General features: G+C 41.3%; 1 protein-coding gene across 2 annotated transcripts; it reads left to right on the plus strand.

Moving 5' to 3' along the window:
• Nucleotides 1-2,131: 2,131 nt before the first annotated feature.
• Nucleotides 2,132-13,320, plus strand: cse1l (CSE1 chromosome segregation 1-like (yeast)). Of its 2 annotated transcripts, none has more exons than XM_049018307.1 (25): nucleotides 2,132-2,302; nucleotides 3,428-3,514; nucleotides 3,636-3,778; nucleotides 3,880-3,981; nucleotides 4,856-5,001; nucleotides 5,494-5,584; nucleotides 5,799-5,906; nucleotides 5,984-6,076; nucleotides 6,298-6,465; nucleotides 6,779-6,908; nucleotides 7,676-7,741; nucleotides 8,070-8,272; nucleotides 8,409-8,493; nucleotides 8,701-8,762; nucleotides 8,858-8,994; nucleotides 9,501-9,604; nucleotides 9,709-9,806; nucleotides 9,886-10,036; nucleotides 10,329-10,537; nucleotides 11,187-11,284; nucleotides 11,440-11,525; nucleotides 11,826-11,907; nucleotides 12,033-12,179; nucleotides 12,257-12,488; nucleotides 12,583-13,320. In XM_049018307.1, exons 2-25 carry the CDS (start codon nucleotides 3,430-3,432, stop codon nucleotides 12,670-12,672), a joined length of 2,916 nt encoding a protein of 971 aa, XP_048874264.1. In that variant the 5' UTR covers nucleotides 2,132-2,302; nucleotides 3,428-3,429; the 3' UTR covers nucleotides 12,673-13,320. The 2 variants fall into 2 exon arrangements, with proteins under 2 accessions (XP_048874264.1, XP_048874263.1); XM_049018306.1 differs by lacking the exon at nucleotides 2,132-2,302 and adding an exon at nucleotides 3,210-3,286 and having other exon boundaries at nucleotides 3,424-3,514.
• Nucleotides 13,321-13,520: the final 200 nt, after the last annotated feature.

The following is a 13,520-nucleotide window of genomic DNA, read 5'->3' on the forward strand; positions in this document are numbered from 1 at the left end:
TTACACGATCCGCCTAGTGGGAAATAGTGTATCACTGGCCACTTTGTTAGGTACACCTGTTCAACTGCTCATTGAAGCAGCTAATCAGCCAATCATATGTCAGCAGCACAACAAATAAAATCATGCAGATGCAAGTTAGTAGCTTCGGTTAAGGTTTGCATCACACGCCTGCATGGAGAAGAAAGGTGATTTAAGTAACTTTAAAGGTGGCATGATTGTTGGTGCCAGACAGACTGGTATGAAATTTCAGAAACTGCTGATCTACTGGAATTTTCATGCACATCCATCTGTAGTGTTTACAGAGAATGGGGCAAAAAAGGAAAAACATCCATTCAGTGGCAGTTCGCTGGGCATAGATTCTTTGTTGATGACAGAGGTCAGAGAACAATGAGCAGACTGGTTCAAGTTGACAGAAAGGCAACAGCAACTCAAATTGGTTACAACCAAGGTCTGCAGAAGGGCATCTGTGAATGCACATGTTTAACTTTGAAGCAGATGGGCTACAGCAGCAGATAACCACACTGGGTGCAACTCCTGTCAATGAGAACAGGAAACTAATGTTGCAGTTCAGTTTTAGAAGTTTCAACTGGAACCTCCTGAAGTCAGAATTTCAATTCAGAAAGTCGGAGGAACCGCTGCAACCCCAACCTCAGCATTCACGATGACTGTACCCTTTATCAACAGAAGTTAAAGCTGTTAAATTAATATACTGCTTATTAGCACTTGCATCTTAGTTGTTGCTCATTCATCAGTTGTACACACAGTACCGTTCAATCACTATCTGTGGACATGTTGCTATGTGTAATTTATGGTATTGTAATCAACTACTATTGCTAACAATGGCTAACAATGAACCTGGCTAGAAATAGGGCATGTTTCAGAAAGCATTTCTTGGTTAGCTGGATAGCTTGTCAGTTTTTAGGCAGTCTGGGCTAAATGTGAAGACAAAATTGATTTAAGCTGGGGTACTTTAAAACCAACAAATCATCCTACCAAGCAAGAAATCCAGCTTTCTGAAACATGTCCCTGGTGCGTGTTCATTTCTACTGCAACGTTCACGTGATAGGGTCAGAATTTAATGTAAACATGAAAGCATGGATCCATCCTGTCTTATATCAACAATTCAGACTGTGTAATGGTGCGGGGAATATTTTTTGCCATACTTTGGGCCGCTTGGTGCCAATTCAGCATCATTTAATGCCGCAGCCTACCTGAGTTTTGTTGCTGACCATGTCCAGTCTTTTATGACTACAGTGTACCCAGCTTCTAATGACAAGGATAGCGCACAATGTCACAAAGCTCATACCACCTTAGACTGGTTTCTTAAAACTGACAATTAATTCACTGTACTCGAATGGCCTCAACGGTCGCCAGATCTCAATCCAATAAAGTGGTTATGGGAAGTGGTGGAACAGGAGAATCACTTTATGACAAATCTGCAGCAACTGCATGGTGCTACGATGTCATCATGGACTGAAGTCTCAAAGGAATGTTATGAGCACCTTGTTGAATCTATGCCACGAAGAATAATGGCAGTTTTGAAGGCAAAAGAGGCAAGTGAGTGTATATTCTTTGAGTTTTCAATATGTCTTATACCAGGAACCCTCTAACAGTCTGAGTTCCAGATTGCTTTCACGGAGAAATTAACAATTAAATGGATGGGGCATAGGGAGAGAAAAGGCTGTCACCAACTTCTAATTAGTGCACAAAAAAACCCAGAACATTTTCTTAAATTGCACAACAGTTATGGTTGTGAGATCTTGCTGTCCATGTGTCCATACCAGGCACAACAAAAAGACTAATGTGACAACATTGATTTAAGTCACATTTTGGATACAGCTGACAGATATAGTATGCAAGACTAAAGATCAGGGGAAGAGTGGTCCCTGTTGAATATTTTCCGCTTTGCGGAAAGCGGAATAACACGACACGTTCACGCAGGTTGAAAACTCGCAATATATTCCATATTTTTTTTCTAGAAATGTGCCCTTCGTATTATAGTTTAACCTCTCTGACATGGCCATCTGAATCTATTATAGACACATTTTTTTAAGGGGACGGTACAATGTGACGGTAAAAATGTTTGTAATAACCCACAATGCACTTCAGCTGAAGTGACGGCATTTGAGAGGCGTACAGACGCGCCTGCGCTGTGAAGTGACCGCGCCGTTCACTGGTACTTTTGAAAGCAAGGGAACAGAAATACTGTATTACCCCGCGTCTGGAGTGCGAGCCTTCAATCTGCGTCTTCGGCTACACAGTAGTTCCCAGAGACATATCTTTGTCTTGTACGAAAAGGCAAGTTTATTTTGCTGTATTGTTAGAGTCGTTGTTACCAGCGCAATATTCTAATTCAAATCATTGTATATTCAGGCTAATGTAGCATACTCACCATTTGAACATCTGAACATGATAACGCTGGTTAGTCCAACTCTTCCGGTGACATAAATCTGAGTGAAATTAGTCTCTGTGAAAATATGGTTAACGCACGTTGTAATTCCCTAGTATGGATAAGTTTGCAATCGTAAGTCATTAACGTGTTTTCTGGCAGTGGGCTAACTCCTGCCTAGGAAGATTAGCATGCTAGAATGCCGGTCATATGTATGCCGGCATTAGCTAGCTAACAGCAACTCGAACTGGCATACTACGTTGTATCTAGATAACAGTCCTTAATACATCGATGCATGTCGTTAATGGCCTTCTGCATAAAGCAAGTGCTACGAACCTAAAGTCTAATCAGACCGCCATCCTTTCCGCTTCACTATCAGGGCCTCAATATTGTGGCCTGCTTGGAGAAACTCTTCGCTAAAGCTACTTATTACGAAGACCAGATAATACCCACCTTGGGATCGGTATAATAATGCACCGCCACACTGCTGTTTGTGTGCAGTAAATACAAACAGGCGAACCGCCGTTAGTTGGTTTAGTTAACCAGCATTCCCGCTAACCAGGTACAACGGAGCCATGTATGTCGTTGCGACCGAGTGAATTTGTAGTCGCACACATGGCTGTCCGTCGTTATTTTAATCAGTTGTCGCGATTAAGTTAGGAAGACGCACCCGGTTGTTGCCTTTGATAAGAGCATTGATTGAATTTGGAAGTATAGGGTTACCGTTAGCCAGCTCGCTAGAAACTGGCCGAAGTTAGATTGGCGCCCGCCACCTCGTATGAATTTTATTTTTCACCTCTCACCTTTTTAGTATGATGTTGTAAGACTCCAGTAGGCTTAGGTGTCATGATGTTAACCCCTGTTAATCAAAATGCCTTATCCCGCTCGACATTAAAGGTATATTTATATTAACTGGCAATACTTACACTGCAGTGCTTTCTTTCTAGGATGTCCAGAATAGCTTGCCCAGTTAGTATACTGCTTGTTATCTGCAACTTGATTTTGAAGATTACATATTTTTGGTCTTTCTTTAGGGAGCCATGGAGCTAAACGATGCCAACCTGCAAACTTTGACAGAATTTCTTCAGAAAACACTTGATCCAGACCCATCAATCAGGCGACCAGGTATTACGGTCATGGGTCTCTATAGCATATCTGTTACATGGGCCTTTCTTTTTCTTTGTCAGCTAGCTACATATACAATGTGTTAGTGATTTTGATTTTATTTTTCCCTGACCCTCATCAGCTGAGAAGTTTCTGGAGTCAGTGGAAGGGAACCAGAACTATCCAATCTTGCTACTCACACTACTGGAAAAATCACAGGACAATGTGATTCGTGTTTGTGCAGCAGTCACCTTCAAAAACTACATCAAAAGAAATTGGCGTATAGTGAGTTTTTGTTCTTCCTCCATTTCTCTGATCATTTTGCTACAGTGTAATATCTTGTCAAAGGAGCCTTTATTTTCTAATTATGTGTGGTGGCTTTTTAGGTGGAAGATGAACCCAACAAAATCTCAGAGGCAGATCGAACTGCGATTAAAGCCAATATAGTAAACCTGATGCTAAGCAGCCCAGAGCAGATTCAGAAACAGGTATGTCAAAAATCCTGCTGAAAGGCTGTGAAGCATTAGTATGACTAAGTGTATTGCTTAGCTCTAGTTTATCACTGGTAAGAGCAAACACACCAGTTACTGGAAAAAGTTGCAATTGTTTACATTTCCATTGTACGTATTTTTTGTTGTGATGACGTTATGACAGTTTTCCATTATTTTGTTTGTCCCTTGGTGATCATGTTTCTAGAACTCCTGTTCCCAGTTTGAGGGAAAACTGTCCTGAATTAGCAGATTTTACTTGCAGCGGTTATGATGTAATCATGATCAGCGTCAAAGCTGATGCTATTCTGAGTTCAGGGCCCTGTACTGAAAAACAGGATTAGTTGTCAGGATAATTTTGGTAACTGTAACGAGATTTTCCAAGACTTGTTTTAATGAATCAAACTTGTCTCCAACACAGTTCACTAAGTTAAAATTGTCTCCTTAATCCACTTAATCCACTATGTCCAGGCTGCTCTGGAGTGGAGAAGACCAGCACTCCTTTAATTTACTGTGTGATTTTAACCATGAGGAACTTCTCTTCTAGAATTGTCAGGCTTCATTTTGCTAAGTGAACGAATATGAACAAACCTCTCTAGGCACCCATATAACATTAGACATTGCTATAGAACAGTGGTAGGAAATGCAACAAACCTTGTGGACTCGGATAGTTGCTACCTCAGGCAGCTAAAGTTTTTACCGTCAGTTGCTGGGAAGTCCTCTTGCAAAACACAATTTCAGAGAGAATAGTACCATTATAGTCAATACCCATTTAATTGAAGCTAATTAGAGGACAAAAAAAGTATCCTTTTTATGAATGTATGTTGCTTTGTGAAATTTGTCAGACGACAAGCCTTCTCATATCTACATCTAGCTAAGTGATGCCATCAGCATCATCGGCAGAGAGGACTTCCCACAGAAGTGGCCTGACCTCTTGAGGGAAATGGTGAACCGCTTCCAGAGTGGAGATTTCCACATCATCAATGGAGTTCTGCGCACTGCCCACTCACTCTTCAAAAGGTTGGTCTCTGATACCCTGTTTCTATTGATATGAAGGTAAAACTACTGCTGCCTGACTTTGAAATCTTAGGCAAGTTCAAAGAATATATCCAGACAATGTGATCTGCAACCACAAAAATTGGACTGCACGATATCACATTGCGATGTGAAATTTTAGACAGAATAGGTTTTGAAATTACCTGAAATTAAACTATAGCCATGTAGAACTTATCTACCAATGGAATGTGTGGAATGAGTTGGTTTTGTTGCTGCAAGTTGTCAGCAGACACAAAGCAGCACCAACAAATGCGATATGATTGTTGTACATGTGCACAATATATCACACAGCCCTACACAAAAATACATCATTGTGAATGACACATTTCCCAACCGCCTGTTTTGGAATAAGTTTTATCCATTTTTTTATTTATTTTTTTTTTAAATCTGGGATTTTTAGGAAATGTGCTGTAATATTTGTCAATCCTCCTCTCAGACTCCGTTTGTTCCTGGCAGGTATCGGCATGAGTTCAAGTCTAATGAGCTTTGGATGGAGATCAAGCTTGTACTGGACACATTTGCTCAGCCTCTGACGGAGCTTTTTAAGGTTTGTTTTGGTCAATGTTGTACATTAATTGTTTTGAGTTGATATGTAATGTTTGTGCTTGTTAGCTTTTAATAAATATTGAGGAGCTCACATACATTAAAGTTTAGTTGTTTAATTGTATATTTTTTCGTGAATCTGTTTGTCACTGTGGGCTGTAAGCCCTGGTTTTCCTTTTTAACCCTTTTATGTAATTCCATTGACTGCTTCCTCTCAGGCTACCATTGAGCTGTGCAAGACTCACTCCACAGATGTCAATGCCCTGAAGGTCCTGTTTTCATCCCTCACGCTCATCTCTAAGCTGTTCTACAGCCTCAACTTCCAGGTGGGGGTCATGTGCTGTAGGAATCCATTGGACCCAAAGGTTACTCTTTTTGTCAACACTGTGTTTGTTTTGTGTAGGATCTTCCTGAATTTTTTGAGGACAACATGGAAACTTGGATGACAAATTTTCACAATTTACTGACTTTGGACAACAAGCTTCTCCAGACAGATGTGAGTTACGTTTAGTTTCATTTTGGTGTAAACCATGTAGATGTGTATAACTTTATTAATTTAATTAAAGAAAAATGGGAATAGCTGAATTTTACACTCTGTTGTACTGTTTGTGTGGAAATACAGGAAATGTAGAGTTTTCTATATATATTGTTCCTAATGTTTGTTTAATTTGGTCTTCCCTAATTGTTCTTATTCTCTATTGCCCGTCTGTTTCCAAGGATGAGGAAGAAGCAGGTCTGCTGGAGCTGCTTAAGTCTCAGATCTGTGATAATGCCGCCCTCTATGCACAAAAGTACGACGAGGAATTCCAACCATACCTGCCTCAGTTTGTCACAGCCATATGGAACCTACTTGTCACCACTGGTCAGGAGGTCAAATATGACTTGGTCAGTTATTTCCCTGTGCACTTTTATGTAATTTATTTAATATTTAGTTTTATGATTAATGCATTGTCAAAAAAAAGTGTAACGGTTAATCCCTTTTTAAGATAGTTGGCACTTTTTCCGATTATTTTGCAGAAACTGCAGAATCTTAAGACATTTAAGAAAATATAAAATACAAGTATTTTATATAAGTTTTGATAAATTTTTAGCACTATCTGAGAACTTTTTGTGTGCAAATATTGCAGAACCATGTAAGATGTGTAGTCTATGTATTTATTTTTTTAATGATTGTATTATGATTTGGTGTCTTTAACAGCTAGTAAGCAATGCTATCCAGTTCCTTGCCTCTGTGTGTGAAAGGCCACACTACAAGCGTCTGTTTGAGGACCAGAATATATTGACCAGCATCTGTGAGAAGGTCATCGTTCCCAACATGGAGTTCAGGAGTGAGTGGTGTGGGCATCGGGGAAGCAATCGCTTTCAGTGGCAGATGGAGCAATAAGTAGGTGGTGGCAATGGTGTCAGTTAACAACATAGTGGTTAAAAAAGTCATAATTCATAATTTTTCAATAGAATAAAATTGCATGAATAGATGTTTTCCCTGAAAGCGTATTGTCTATCATAGCATTAAGTTTTCCCCAACTTGGGATGAACAGAAGCCGTTAACTTTTGCACTATTAAAATGGGGCTATGCTAACAGACCGTTGGGGTGTATGTTTTAGGTTTTGCAAACAACTTTTGTCTGGTAATCTGTTGTATTCAACAGAAAAGCAATGTTTTTTTTATTTTGTTTGTATGGAGGTAGCTATAGAGGTTTGAAATTATGAGATGGAACTTTAGTTTTTTCTCCCTGTTTGTATCAGGGACAAAAAAAAACAATTCTACTTGTTTGACTTACTGAATCTACTTGATGGTGTCTGCTTTTGGTTCCTGGTGTGTAGCAGTGGATTTTCACATTTCTTTCAAAATATGGAAATGAGGGGGTGCTTGATCATGGGAACTAGATTTTATTTTATATTGTTCAAAGTACTGACCGGATTGTAGTAATTTTGCATGTAAGCTGCCAAGAACATATGTGTCGGCAGGTTTAACTTGATGCATTCGGAAAGGGCCATCTTTGCTGAGAGCTGTTACCACATATTGCAATATTTGTCTTCATTCTTTCCCATGTTATGAATCCTCTGCCGAGTTGACATGACCATGTTGCCTACAGGTGCAGATGAAGAGGCTTTTGAAGACAACTCTGAGGAGTATATAAGAAGGGACCTGGAAGGATCTGGTAACTTCAGTCATGTTTTCTTGGCATTTGTTTTTCTCAGGCTTCATTCTTTCCCTGTGCAGATCCCGTAACTGGGGCACGTGTATCGTTAGTTTTTGTGAAGCATTCTGATTTGTGTGCTACCTTGCTGAAGACTAACACTGTTCTGCAGGACCTAAAATGAGATGAAGGACTGGTGGTTGTTCCCTTTTCCGCTGAAGCAGTTGGAATAAAATGTGCTTGTATCAAACTATAGTTTGACAACATGGAAGCTAGAGGATGTTTATGCTTATTATTGGAATGCATTGGTAAGTTCTGTGACTTCATGGCTACTGTCGTATATCTACAGATATAGATACTCGGCGCCGGGCAGCCTGCGATCTGGTGCGTGGCCTTTGCAAGTTCTTTGAGGGCCCAGTCACCGGGATATTTTCTGGCTATGTAAACTCTATGCTTGGAGAATATGCCAAAAACCCTGGAGTCAATTGGAAACACAAAGATGCTGCCATCTACTTGGTGACTTCGCTGGCCTCCAAAGCCCAGACACAGAAGGTAGGCACACCAATGTTCTGGAATGCGGAGCCCCTTATTTAGTTGAGTTTCTTAGACCATTGAATGAGATGTGATACTTCATTGCACATTTGAATACAGTTTTGAACCCACGTGTGCTTTGTTCTCGTTGTCCCAGCATGGAATAACTCAAGCGAACGAACTTGTAAATCTGACAGAATTTTTTGTGAACCACATTCTCCCGGACTTGAAGTCACCAAACGGTAAGATTTTAAACCATGTCAGAAGGTTTGTGTGATGTAATGCTGGTGGCCTTTAATTTTAAAAATGATTTGCTAAGTTTCAGTAAACGATAAATATGCCAGGGTTGCTTACTTCCTGAGTAATACATTTTTTTTTCCCATTTTGCAGCAGTGAGGCTGCATCAGAGTCTATATCTGTCTGTTAATTTACCAACACTTTCTTTTCAGTAAATGAGTTTCCAGTACTGAAGGCAGACGCCATCAAATATGTCATGATCTTCAGGAGTCAAGTGAGAGACCGTTCCTCGGCCCCCTGAAAATTGTGGCTTTTTATATATGTATTTAATACACTATCATTGTCTACATGTGTGACCTTTTATCACAGCTCCCAAAGGAGCAGCTTCTCCAGGCTGTACCGCTTCTGGTGGCCCACCTGCAGACTGAGAGCACAGTACAGCACACATACGCTGCTCATGCTCTGGAGAGGCTCTTCACCATGAGGGGCCCCAATAACTCCACACTGTGAGTGACCCTGATGTCTCACTGCTGAGCATTGTCAATGCTCCCCAACACATCTGTACTGTGCCCAGAAGCAAAATGCATGCTTCACTTTTCTGTATCGCTACGGTCCACGCACAGAGAGAGTAATGAGAGTAAATTTTATCAGGTGTGTTCATGCGGACTGCGCACATGCAGACCAAGTTTTGGGTCTAGTGGACGTTTTGTGTGTCTGCGTGTCGATAGTGCTTTTGCAAGAAACATGTTTGATGGTCTGGTGGAATCTCACTGCTATTTACTTGAGCCAGTCGTGACCATCCGTGCACACAGACAAATGTAGTATTACATGAGTCTGCACACATGACAGTGCATAGACCGTAATTGCAGACGGAAAATTGAAGCATGAATTAAGCTTAACAGTTGGTATCTTCAGCCATCGTTCTTGTAAGCTGTTCCCCCTGCAGTTTCTCAATTAGAGCTGATGCTACTTTAAAGTGTTTAAACCCATAATTTTTGCTCTGGTCCCATAGTATCTCCCCGACTGAGATTGCCCCCTTCACAGAGCAGCTCCTGAACAACCTGTTTAAGGCGCTGGCATTGCCTGGATCTTCTGAGAATGAATATATCATGAAAGGTGGCCTGTTTTGTTCTGTTTTGCCACTGCTGGTGCTATCGTTTAGTATGCCTTGCATATGCGCATACACAGCACCTCTCACTCTTGATTTTTATTACTTGCAGCAATTATGCGCAGCTTTTCTTTGCTGCAGGAGGCTATTGTTCCATACATTCCCACTCTGATTGGTCAGCTCACACACAAGCTCCTCCTCGTCAGTAAGGTAGGCTGAGTTTGATCCATGACCAAATCTTAAATTCAAGATCTTCATGAACCTGACCTGTTGTCTCTGTCTCTTTCAGAATCCCAGCAAGCCACACTTTAACCACTACCTGTTCGAGTCCCTTTGCCTGTCTATCAGGATCACCTGCAAGGCTAACCCTGCTACAGTGGGCAACTTTGAGGAAGCACTCTTTCCAGTTTTCACTGAGATCTTGCAAAATGATGTGCAGGGTATGTGAATCTGCTCCAAGTGTTATTTTCCACAAGCCCCCATCCTCTGTGGATGAGCAGAAGTCACATCTAAAAATTTCAGAAATGTTTTTGCTCTTAATTTAACTAGAATTGTATTTCTCCCTTCATCAGTAACTTCTGACATGTGCTAGGCATCATCAGCAGTATTTTAATGACTGGGTGTCTCATACCTTTGAAAGTAGCTCCCCTTGATTTAAGACACACGTTGGAGTTTAAGATTTTTTTTGTCCATTTAAATAACTAACTCCTGCCCTTTTGGTTGTGGTTCCAGAATTTGTGCCATACGTGTTCCAGGTAATGTCTCTGCTGTTGGAGATCCATTCCGACACTATTCCCTCCTCCTACATGGCGCTCTTCCCCCACCTACTACAGCCTGTGCTTTGGGAGCGCACCGGCAACATTCCCCCACTGGTGCGCCTGCTCCAGGCCTACTTGCAGAAAGGGGGTCCCACTATCGCCACCTCAGCCGCTGACAAGATTGTAAGTAACCCTGGGCTTCTGACTAGCACACGTATTCAATCTGTGCAGCATTGCTGCCTGAAATCCAGTGCCAGTCAAGTTTTGATTTGCAAATAAACTTTAATTTGTACGATTATCTACATTTTAGAATTATCAGAACTATAAAATAACTTGTGTAATTATGCACGGACCAAAACAGTGTTAAACAAAAAATGTTGTTTTGGGGAGGGAGGGGGGGCAGCTCTGTGGCTTAGGCCTCGGAAGGTTGCCTGTTAATATCCCATGGTTGGCGGAATGATCTCGCCATTGGACTCTTGCTCAAGGCCCTTAACCCCCAGTAGCTCCAGGGACTGGCTGATCCTACTGTCTGCTCTACATCAGTTTCATGAGGTGGCCTCTCAGGGTGCTTCCCCGGCTGTCCTGAAGTTCTCACGCACACGCTGAGCACTATTTCTCCACTTTTCCTTCAATCCCTGGTCAAACTCCTCCCAAACCATCTCTACTGTGTTGGGTGTGATAGCTAGGCCATGCTATCACACTTGCTTGGTGTGTCTAAACTTTTGACTGGCACTGTACCTTTTCACTAGATTGTAGCATTCATGCTGAATCTTAAAGATTTCAAAATGGATGTTCTGAAGTTTTAATTTGGTTCTCCCAACCTCTCTCGCAGCCGGGTTTGTTGGGAGTGTTCCAGAAGCTTATCGCTTCGAAGGCCAATGATCACCAGGGTTTCTACTTGTTGAACAGCATCATCGAACACATGCCTCCGTAAGTGAGGAGATTCAAATATTTACCCATGTATAATCCAATCTCTATTCTCAGTGTTAGTGAGCAGCCTTTATATTTGATGCTTTGGTATGTATTGTAGGAACCCATTTAAGTTCTAATTACGGAGTCTTAATTAAACCTGTCCTGCATTTCAGGGAGTCTATCACTCAGTACAGGAAACAAATCTTTATCCTGCTGTTTCAAAGGCTGCAGAGTTCCAAAACCACCAAGTTCATCAAGAGTGAGTCCAGGGCAGGGGGTAGCAAGTTCTGGCTTTAGAACAGTCTAGAATGTATGGAATCCATGGAATGACTGCTGTATGGCATGCTAGGCAACATCCGATCTCTTGAAAGCATTGTAGTCTACTTGCACTGATTATCTTAAGGTAAACATAAGAATACAGGGAAACTGTAAAGCTTAAGTCAAGTCAGGATTAAAAATTGCAATATTCCTGTAAAGCTGGTTGAAGGTAGATATAAGGTATTTGTTTGTAATGGGACTCAAGCGCCATCCTGTACAGTTAATGTCTTGCTTTTAACAGGTTTTTTGGTCTTCATCAATCTATACTGTGTCAAGTATGGAGCAATTGCATTGCAAGAGATATTTGACAACATCCAGCCAAAGTAAGTCTCTGCTCGTTAAGAGAAAATACTATAATGAAAGATTTGCTTGCATGAATTGCTTAATCATTTAGAGGAGGTGGTTTATATCTGAGCAACTAATTATCAACCCTCGATGTTTCTTTCAGGATGTTTGGCATGGTGCTAGAGAAGATTGTAATTCCAGATGTGCAGAAGATCTCTGGCCAGGTGGAGAAGAAGATCTGTGCAGTTGGCATCACCAAAGTTCTAACCGAGTGTCCAGCTATGATGGACACGGAATATACTAAACTTTGGTGAGAAAGAAGTCTATTTGTGGATTAGGGTTTATTATTTATTATCATCAATTTTTATTATGCTTCTGGTTCTACAGGTCGCCGCTGCTGCAGGCTCTGATTGGTCTGTTTGAGTTGCCAGAAGATGACAGCATCCCCGATGATGAGCACTTCATTGACATTGAGGACACTCCTGGGTACCAAACTGCCTTTTCCCAACTAGCATTTGCGGGAAAGAAAGAGCATGACCCTATTGGAGATGCTGTTAGCAACCCCAAGATTCTGCTAGCCCAGTCTCTACACAAACTGTCTACTGCTTGTCCTGGAAGGGTGAGTGACTACCTTCTCTGTATGGTATTTGAGATGCCAAATATTCAAGTAGAATGCTACCAAACTACTTGCTGTCCCACATGTCCCTTGGCAGGTTCCCTCCATGCTAAGCACCAGTCTCAACGCAGAGGCCCTCCAGTTCCTCCAGGGCTATCTGCAAGCCGCCAGTGTGCAGCTGGTGTAATGGAGCCCAGGAAAATGGACTGGAACTAGACAGGACAGAGTTGAATGGTTGACTTTACCAGCATCTGTCAGACTGAAAAATTACAAAACAAAAATGTCAAATCTGGTTCAACATGTTTCATCTGGACTGGAGCTTTTTAAAGAGGTTTTTAATTGTGCAGGTATATTGCATCAAAAGTGAAAGCAACTAAAAACGTTGATGGGCATGCAAGGTGCCTTCAAGTGGTTGGCATGCTTCCTTAACGCAGCTGGTTTGATTTAATGTGTGGACAGGGTTGCTACTATCACACAGCAGAGCTTAGTGAGGTTTCATGCTTTTAAGTGGATTTGTGCATCAAGCCACTTGTCAGTCTCAATATCAAAACATCTAATCAGTTCCTCCTGTGAAGTAACTATGCCATTGTTGAAGGAGTGATATACCTTTACAGTACTGAAAGTCCCCTAGCATAAATCTGGTCTGCAAAACTAATGAAGCAGGTTTGGGCTTTTTGCCGTTTACATTTGTTTTATTCTTGGGAGCTTCAACTGTGTAGTACTTGTTTGCTAGGGGAGCTCTCCCCTTTTCTCTGTTGCATTCAGGCTGCTTGGATGTAGTCTTGTCTATGTATTGTCCACGTTTCTGCTAATAAAGAACAGCACTTGTATGAAATTTGGTGGAATGTTTTGTGACTCCTTTGACTTGACGATTATAGATCTCAGGGCAATTCTCGTCTTTTCCATGTGCCTTAAAACATTTCGATTGGGATTTTCAGTTCCTAGTACAAATAGTACATTACTTGCTGAACATGGTCTGCTTTGTAATTAATGGAGCACGGTCTCAAAATTACTAACTAGAATCAAATGATTAGA

Source organism: Brienomyrus brachyistius, chromosome 6 (assembly GCF_023856365.1).
Source record: "Brienomyrus brachyistius isolate T26 chromosome 6, BBRACH_0.4, whole genome shotgun sequence".
In the NCBI taxonomy this organism is placed as follows: domain Eukaryota; kingdom Metazoa; phylum Chordata; class Actinopteri; order Osteoglossiformes; family Mormyridae; genus Brienomyrus; species Brienomyrus brachyistius.

Bases quoted from the DNA above. Each gene is read 5' to 3' on its own strand.
- cse1l (XM_049018306.1), top strand. From the start codon at position 3,236: ATGATGTTAACCCCTGTTAATCAAAATGCCTTATCCCGCTCGACATTA. The intron at 3,982-4,855 runs GTATGTCAAAAA...ATCTACATCTAG, and splicing joins CAGAGCAGATTCAGAAACAG to CTAAGTGATGCCATCAGCAT. The intron at 6,909-7,675 runs GTGAGTGGTGTG...TGTTGCCTACAG, and splicing joins TCCCAACATGGAGTTCAGGA to GTGCAGATGAAGAGGCTTTT.